This window comes from Triticum dicoccoides, chromosome 6B, assembly GCF_002162155.2.
Source record: "Triticum dicoccoides isolate Atlit2015 ecotype Zavitan chromosome 6B, WEW_v2.0, whole genome shotgun sequence".
Classification (NCBI taxonomy): domain Eukaryota; kingdom Viridiplantae; phylum Streptophyta; class Magnoliopsida; order Poales; family Poaceae; genus Triticum; species Triticum dicoccoides.
Window position 1 is genome coordinate 715701783 of NC_041391.1, and position 9523 is coordinate 715711305.

Below are 9523 nucleotides of genomic sequence, written 5' to 3' on the forward strand. Positions count from 1 at the left end.
GTACAAAACAAAGGCTCACGAAGAGCTAAGCAGTAATAGAAAAGCCACAACCGGCTGGCATAAAAAGGTACGAGCACTACGTGCATATCCTATTACATGACCGCCATTCAAACCGGTTGAAAATATCCCGTGCTATCATCTCCCATCGGGTAGACGCAGTCAGTGGCATAGCCAGCCCAATACGCCAGGGTGGTCCATTGATAGAAACATTTACATAAGATTATTTATTTTTAAAGATTTTTTTCTTACTACATTATATACAAGCTATGGCGAAACTCCAGGGTGATCCATGGACCACCCTGGCCACCCCTTAGCTACGCCACTGGACGCAGTAACCAAACGCTCCCTGGCCTCCGTCGGAGTGAGTAGCGACTACATACGGATCAGCGCAGTGTGCCCTGAAGATAACCTGCAAAAAGTGAATATTTGTTGTTCTGTTAAAAATCAGATCATTTCTGCAGTTCCAGACTGCCCATAATAAAGCACAAATGCCTACACGAATGTGTCTTGCTGTATCTGAATTTGTCCCATCAAGCCACGTCTCATATAACGCGTTGATAGAATTAGGTGAAGTAATGTTAAAAGCTATATGAACCGACCGCCACATAATTTTTGTCAGCGGACAATCAAGAAAGAGGTGTTTGATTGATTCGTGTTGGTCGCAAAAGCTACATTTTGTATATCCTGTTCAATTGCGTTTTGCCAAATTATCCTTAGTCAAAATAACTTGTTTATGCACAAACCACATAAACACATTGATTTTCAAAGGTACTTTAACTTTCCAAACATGTTTCGAGATAGGAATCACACTAGAGTTAATAACATCCAAATACATGGATTTAACCGAGAACACTCCGTTCTTAGTTAGTTTCCAACACAACTGATCTGGCTGTTGAGACAACTGAATATCCATCAATCTTCTCACAAGATGGAGCCAGGCTTCCCAACGGTTTCCCACTAGCGTCCTCCGAAATGGAATATTGAGCAGACATATCATCTGGTGTTTCTAAAACACACAGTCCTAGTTTTGTTCCTTACCTGCTACCAGCACCTTTGCACATGCATGGTGAGCTGATTTAAAAAGAAACTAGCAGTGTGACCCGCACATTTGCGCGGCTAGGTTTTTGATGCGATATATACCTTCTATCATCATTACATAATGATTCATGAGTAGTCTTACTTACTGTTGTTTTCTCTATTAGATATTTGCCATTGTGTTGTCTGCTATTTGTTTTTGCAAGATGCTACTCAATTTAGTTTATTGATATATGATGGGAATATGGTTAAGTATATTACAAACGATCGAATAATGTATGTGGTCGCGTAACAAAATTATAAACATTCGTACTATTATACGTATAGGGGGTTAATATATGAGGCCTACTGTACACAATGATAGAGTTCCTACAAACATATATTTCCTCTTTTTACTTAGTGAATACTTTTTTTGAGACAATATCCCCAAAATTTTGGTAGAAGGTAGTTGCACTTTGTGTCCACTTTGGCCATCCACCTCATCAATTGGCAACACATAATCATTATTTTTATGAGTGCAATATCATGCCTTCATGAATACTTATTTTAGTTTACATACCCTTATTGCTCGTTTCATCTAAAGTAATTAATATGCCATTCTTTATTTATCAGAGAGGAAAATTAGTTGTCTCTTGCTTATCTTATTGTTGATTGTGTGCATATTGTTTTGTCTTGACATAAACTTTTGGCGCATTAACATGATTAGGTTTTTTGCTTCAAGGCTTCACTATCGCAATGACTATATTATTTTCGTTAACTACGTACAGTACCCTTGTTTTCACACACGTCATGCAGACATAGTTTTCCGCTGTTACAACACCATGCCATGCAGGCCACACATGGGATTCTTGTACATGCACATATATCATGTAATTTTTTTCTCAGAACATTTAGTATATTGACGTCCATCAATCAACTATTTTCTCAGTTGATGCCAAGCGTGCATATGACCATTGTAAATGCATAGATATAGATATTATGTCTATAGGTTTGTTCGGATAGTCTAAAACAATGTCAGATGTACATGTAGATGTGCTCCAGATATATGTGTAATTCATTACTATTATTATTACTGAGTGACGCAAAGAAACAGACATGTGGATCTATAATAGATAATATGACATCCGTTGTAGATTCACATTTTCTTGCCGCTTATAAATATATTTTCTTCATGAAATTTGTAGACACGTAATGAGAATTTGTACATACTTATATAAAAACGATTCAGTTTATATATACTTTTTTTTACAAAAAATCAGTTTTTTTTTCCAAGGATCATGTTGTGCCTTTCTATTTTTATTAACTGAGATACACAAACCTGGATCAATTTGTGCCTTTTGAATGTACTTAATTTTTGCGAAAATGCATACTTTAATATTAATATATACCCAAATAAAGTATTTTGCTAATCTTTTAGTTTCTCCGTGGTGGACACCTCTTTTTTTTCTAGAAGATTTGTTGGACCTTCCATATTTGGCAGCCACACTTTTTTTAATTGCCTTACTATTACAACACCAACGTAAAAGCTACGTCTATGTTGAACCAAAGACATGTTGAACTACACGTGACATGCTTTCGAAGAAAAACTACACGTGACATGTCCAACTGTTGGTACGTGATAATATTTATACGTAATGCTATCTCTTTTAAATCTCAGCTGTTAATATCTAAAATTCACGGTCAATATAATTTAATCTATGTGGACGAACGTAATGGCTTCTTTTGCTCTTGTTTTAATTATATAATAGAAGATACGCTGTTTAGAATGGTTCAACACGCGAAAAAACCTGCATCTTTTATTGCAGCAGGGCACACCATCAGGTAGAACCGACTCAGCTATAATTATTGCATCAGGACACACGATCAGATAGAACCCGCTCAGCTATAAAAGGAGGCATAATGGCCTCTTCGAAAATGTGCTCACATCCCTACATTTCTACCTTGTGCTGCCGATCTGCAATACACCACAACACTCACAGCACACACGCCAATTAGCCGGCTCTCTGTACCATCCTGCCCATCTGAGCAGATGGAGACGGCCATCGGTGCGGCCGGTTGGCTGCTGGGCAAGGTGCTTACGAAACTGTCCGAGGACCTTGTGGCCGCGTACGTGTCCAGCAACGAGCTGGGCCTCAACTTCCCCGACATCAAACTGAAGCTCCTCTACACACAAGGGCTGCTGCACGCATCCGAGGGGAGGGACATGAGCAACAACCCTGGCCTCTATGGGTTGCTGGGGGAGCTGAGCAAGAAGGCCGATGAGGCCGAGGACATGCTCGATGAGCTCCACTACTTCATGATCCAGGACCTGCTCGACGGCACCAAGGAGGCAGCCCCGGAACTGGGCGATGGCGTCCGGGGCCCTGCCCTCCATGTCCGTCATGCTGCTCGCCACACCATCGGTAACTGGATTTCATGCTTTTCTTGCTCCCGTACTCAAGATGGTGATTCTTCTGTTGCTGTTGTCACTAGCAACCCACAAAATGCAACAAGGTCTGGTAGTGGCAATGATGGTGGGCCTGTTCATAAGTTGTCTTTTGACAGAGTGGATATGTCCAATAGAATCAAGTCGGTAATAGAGGAATTGAACTCCATGTGTGGACCTATCTCTGTCTTGCTCCAAATTCCAAACCACAGTAGCACTGCAACAAGCACACCTATCAAACTCAAAAGGCCTCCCACGAGTTCAGTAGCTGCACAAGATAAACTGTATGGGAGGGGAGTCATTTTTGAGAAAACTATAAGTGCACTCACTGGTACCACATATCTTGCTAAAACCCTTTCTGTTCTGCCTTTTGTTGGCCCGGGGGGTATGGGAAAGACAACCTTCACCCAACACTTGTATAATGATAAAAGGGTTGAGGAGCAGTTCACTGTCAGGGTCTGGGTATGTGTCTCAACTGATTTTGATGTGATAAACCTCACACGGCAGATCCTTGGATGCATACCTGCAATTGAAAAGGAAGAACACAAATGCATAGTTGAAACAGCCAATTTAGACCAGCTTCAGAAATCCATTGCTGAGAGACTGAAGTCCAAAAGGTTTTTAATTGTCTTTGATGACATTTGGAAATGCAATAGTGAAAGTGATTGGAATAACCTATTAGCTCCATTTAAACAGGGGGAGATTAAGGGAAACATGGTTCTTGTCACGACTAGGTTTCCATCATTAGTACAAATGGTGAAAACAACTGATCCAGTAGAACTGCATGGTTTGGAAGGTGATGACTTTTTCAAATTATTTGAAGCATGCATATTTGTTCATAACAAACCTCGGCATTATGAAGATGAGTTAATTGATGTTGCAAAGGATATTGCAAAGAAACTAAAGGGTTCGCCCCTAGCCGCCAATACAGTTGGTCGTTTATTGAGGAAAAACATTTCCCGGGAATATTGGATTGAAGTTCTTGAAAAGGATGAGTGGCAGAATGCAAAAAATAATGATGATATTTTACCATCTCTGAAAATTAGCTACGATTACCTTCCTTTCCTTCTAAAAAAATGTTTTTCATATTGTGCCCTCTTCCCGGAAGATTACAAGTTTTATAATTTACAAATTACTAGCTTTTGGACTGCGATAGGTATATTGGACTCTAGTTGCCAATATGATAAGAATTACTTAGAAGAACTAGTAGACAATGGTTTTCTCATGAAGGGAGTTGATAGTTCTGGTGAGCAATACTATGTGATGCATGATTTATTGCATGAATTATCACGGAATGTTTCATCACAAGAATGTGTCAATATAAGGTGTTCAAGTTTTAGTGCGGACAACATCCCACAATCTGTTAGGCACTTATCAATCGCTATAGAAGATATATGCGGTGAAAGTTTTGAAGAAGAAATGGGTAAACTGAAGGATAGAATAGACATTGGCAATTTGCGGACTTTTATGATTTTTGGGTCACCTAATGCAACAATAGCTAATATTTTTAAAGATGTATTTGAAGAAATCAAAGGTCTTCGAATTCTTTTTATACAAATTAACACTATAGAATCTTTGCCCAAGAACTTCTCAAATCTTATCCACCTCCAATACCTTGAAATTAGTTCGCCCCGGCCATTAGAAGAAATGACTTTACCAAGCACATTATCTAGATTTTACCACTTGAAATTTCTGGACCTCAATCTCTGGTTTGGTTTTGAAATTTTGCCCAAAGACTTTAGTCGCCTTATAAATTTACGCCATTTTTTCTCTTCTAAAGAACTCCATTCCAATATTCCTGAGGTTGGAAAGATGAAGTGTTTACATGAGCTAAAAGAGTTCATTGTTAAGAAAGGGGGTGTCGTTGGATTTGAAATAAGTCAGCTGGGGGATTTGGGAGAGCTCGGAGGAGAACTATGCATATGTAATCTTGAAACTGTGGCGTCCAAAGGAGAAGCGAGTGCGGCCAAACTGAAAAATAAAAGAAATCTGAAAAAGCTGACATTAGTTTGGGCTGCAGAGCACAAGATTGATGATGATGTTCTTGAAGGTCTTGAACCACATCCTGATCTTAGGGTGCTTAGCATTACGAATGCTGGAGTTGCCACTTGTCCTATATGGTTGTGTGATGACTTAAGCACAAAAATGTTGGAGTCTCTCCATCTAGAAGGTATATCTTGGGTCACTCATCCAACTTTTGAGCAGCTACCACACCTCACCAAGCTCACATTGAAGAGTATTTCTGGAATGCGTGTGTTGAGGCTTGGCTTTAGTACTGTTACAGGAAGAAGCTTCACGCACCTGAAGACACTTGAATTGACGGACATGCCAGAACTTGTGGAGTGGGTTGGGGAGCCTAATAGCCATCTGTTTTCAAGGCTTGAAAGTATGACACTTGTAGGTTGTCGCTCTCTCTGCTCGTTTCCCTTCTTGGAGTACTCTGACCTATTTACCAACTTGTTCAGTCTTTATATTGAAGGCTGCCCCAAGCTGTCTCAGTTTCCACCCATGCCTCATACCTCCACACTATCAAATATGCAACTGATCAATCATAGCTCATCACTACGATTGCGCAGGAAGGTCTTCTATATTGATCAGTATGATGGTGCTTTGGCCTTCCACAATTTGGATGAAGTGGAGGAGATGAGAATTAATGGTGGGTCACACATTTCGTTTTCAAACCTCAAAAATATGTACTCCCTCAGAACTATATTTTTTAAAGGATGCGATGGCATGTTTTCTGCAGAACTAGATGATAGTGTTGTTCTCCATTCTGTTCAGAATCTTTACATAACTGGTTTATGTATTACTGGAGAATTATTTTCAAATGCTTTGAAACGTTTCCCAGCTCTTTCCAAGCTTATCTTATCCGACTGTAAGAGCCTTGAATTTCTGCCTGTGGAGGATGGAGGACTTTCGTTACTCAGGATGCTCCAATCATTTACGAGATATGCTTGTGGGAAGATGTTCTCTTGGTGGCCCATGGGAGAAGTAGGTGGAGGAGCCCATGCCATCAAGACTTTCCCTGCTTACCTCAAGGAACTTAATATTTACTCAGACTCAAGCTTACAGTCAATGGGTCTGCTCTCAAACCTCACCTCTCTCACCAGCCTAAGCCTGGATAGGTGTCATGAATTAACAATGGATGGGTTCAATCCTCTCATCACAGTCAACCTCAAAAAGTTGGTCATAATTTCTAGGCATGAGGAACAAGTGAACATGTCTATAGTACCGGACCTGCTGTCAGAGATTGCAAGGAGCAAGCTAATGCATGCAGGTTCATTCCAGTTGGAAGAATTGGAGGTGGATAGCATCTCGGCAGTTCTTACTGCTCCCATCTGCAACCACCTTGCCGCAAGCCTCCACACATTGCAGTTCAGTTATGATCAACGGGCGACAACCTTCACGGAAGAGCAAGAGCAAGCGCTGCAGCTCCTCACCTCCCTCCAAAATCTAGAATTTGCATATTGCGAGAACCTGCAGTCCCTCCCTCAAGGGTCACGTGGCCTTTCTTCTCTCAAGATACTAAGGATCGTCAGTTGTAAGAAAATCCGATGCCTGCCACCAAAGGAGGGCCTCCCCGCTTCACTGGAAACGCTACAAGTATGGCATTGTGGTCGTGAGCTAAAACTGAAAGGAAGTGACCCATGGTTTTCTGTAGAAGTAGCAGGTACGTAACCCACCCCAGTCTTAATTTGATGATTTGAGGTGATGCCTCCCCATATATCCCGCCTTTGCTTCTAAGACCTGCCGGGCTAACATGCTTTCCATTGCAGAGTTAACTACTGAACTAAGTTAACCAGGGAGGAGCAGCGAGAGGGAGCTCGTGCGCGGGGAATCTTCGCCCGCTCCCTCTCTGATCTCGGGGTTTCCCTGCCCCTCTCTCTCTCTCTCTCTCTCTCGACCGTCGCCGCCGGTTGGGTGCGAGGGCGGCGGTGGAGCGGAACTATGGCGGCCAAGCGGGGGATGGTCGCCGGGTCGCACAATCGCAGTGAGCTGGTCGTGATCAGCACCCGACCGTGGTACACTTCTCTCTCTCTCTCTCTCTCTCTCTCTCTCTCTCTCTCTCAGCGCCTTAATTTGTTGTCGGTGAATTCGTCCGAGCTGTTCGTGCGCGTGCGTCGGTGGATCTAGGTCGCCACGCTAGGAGGTGCAAGTGCAACAGCTCGCATTCCCCTGAATCCTTCTGAATTTCTGGTGCGCTGTGCTCCTAGATTTCTCAAATTTGTCCGTTCATGTTTGTTACTGATTAAAAATGCCAAAACAGCTTAGTTCATATGCTGTCTACTGTGTCTACAGACACAACATGCAGATTTCATGCCACACAACACTTGAACTATATTCTGAATCTTAGAAAGGCAATTTTCAGGCCACTAAAACCGTCATGAGAAGAAATATATCTATTGCAAATATCTCTTTTAAAAACGCAATAACTTAGCACATTCTGCACACACATTACCCAATTTACAAAAAAAAGTAATCCAATCCAAGCAGAGCATGCTTTTTACACAACCATGCTCGATAAAATAGACAACCAAATCCCCTGACAGATCATACTGTACAACTTGTCTTTCTCCGATGGGGCAGATGTCTTGTCGACGTACGCAGCCATAAATCCTCCTCATCTCAAGCAATTCATGTTTCTCAAGCCGATCAAGAATTAGCAATCTGGGAGATCTCATTCACTGATCCAGCTGTTCCTTTCTTTCAATGTTAAAACTCATGTTAAGTATTCACTGATTGACGAGCCTACGTTACTGTAACATTGTGAACTTCATGCCATTAATTTCCGACATTAGAACCCTAGTTTCAACTTTAAGAAGCCAAGGGATGGTCAATTCCTACTGCTCGATTATGTATGGTGCATGGGCGGATTGATGTGTCTCATGGCTAGTTGTGTAATTTTCCTTGTATCTATATAGGTGTGTGCTGACCTTGTTTTTATATCATTGATGTGGTGCAGGGTGAGCAGTAGGCAAAAGGCATGAGCGGGCAGCAGGGGTCTGCCAAATACGTGGCGACGCTGTAGGAGTTTTGGCCAACGGTGGCATCTTTGTCGCCTGCAATGGGTGTGCCTTCCCGGTCTGTCGCCCTTGCTATTCATACGAACACAAGGAAGGGAACCAGTGCTGGTGCAAGACTAGATACAAGAGGTTGGAAGGTTTGTTTCCCCAATGGCATATTGCATGATTCCCCTTTTGTGAAATGCTTTCAAGTAGAAATTTGCTAGCTGGAATATTACGGTAACACACTCTGCAATCTTTACCTTTTCAGAACTATAAGCAGACGTGAATAATGGAGCATGTGACAACATGTTTATTCGTTTTGCTGTTGGCATGATTGGATTCTGCAAACTGTGCATCGCCTGGAAAGGAACAACACTTTTGATGGTAGGTTTCTGACCATTCCAACATTGCAACAATATCAAATGAAAAAAGAGGAATGATCCTAACCTCCACATTATGGACATTGCAGGTTATGTGGCAACCAACTCTCCATTCTGCAGATTGTTCCTTTGTCTTCTTCTTCGACGAAACAACCATTGTGTTAGTAGCCCTCTTCTGACCATTCAAATGTCACAGGCTTTGTCCACAAAATAATGTTCTGTTTATGATCTTTCTTCTCTCAGGAACATGCTGAACATGTAGACGTGTTCGTGGTCGATCCAACGAAAATAGTGACACATACTATATGGCGTTTGTTTTTCGTTGGTCTTTAGTTTGCAATATCTAATAAGAAAGAAGGTACGAGACACTATCTTTCTCGTGGCATTTCCTATTAGGCAACTGTAAGGCTTTTTTTACAGGTGTGAAATATGACTCTGCTGACGCTTTGCAGAACATTGCAGGTTAAGTCCTTAATTTCTATGGCTCATTAGCCAAGTCATTTATGCGGTCATGGTGGGCTTCCTAGTGATTGGATGGCTTGTGTTCCTTCCTGTTGGCTTCATACGATATATATTAATAAACGATGCTGATCAGTTCATAGTCTTGGCTTCTACGGAACTGAAAGTAATGAGATTTTCTCTGCCTCACTGAGCTTCTATACTCATGGGGTTATCTA

General features: G+C 41.7%; 1 protein-coding gene across 1 annotated transcript; it reads left to right on the forward strand.

Annotated features, from left to right (window-relative positions):
- The first annotated feature begins 3064 nt into the window (after positions 1-3064).
- LOC119326106 (putative disease resistance protein RGA3) lies at positions 3065-8906 on the forward strand. Its single transcript, XM_037599807.1, has 2 exons — positions 3065-7134; positions 8834-8906. Exons 1-2 carry the CDS (start codon positions 3065-3067, stop codon positions 8904-8906), a joined length of 4143 nt encoding a protein of 1380 aa, XP_037455704.1.
- The last annotated feature ends 617 nt before the right edge of the window (positions 8907-9523 follow it).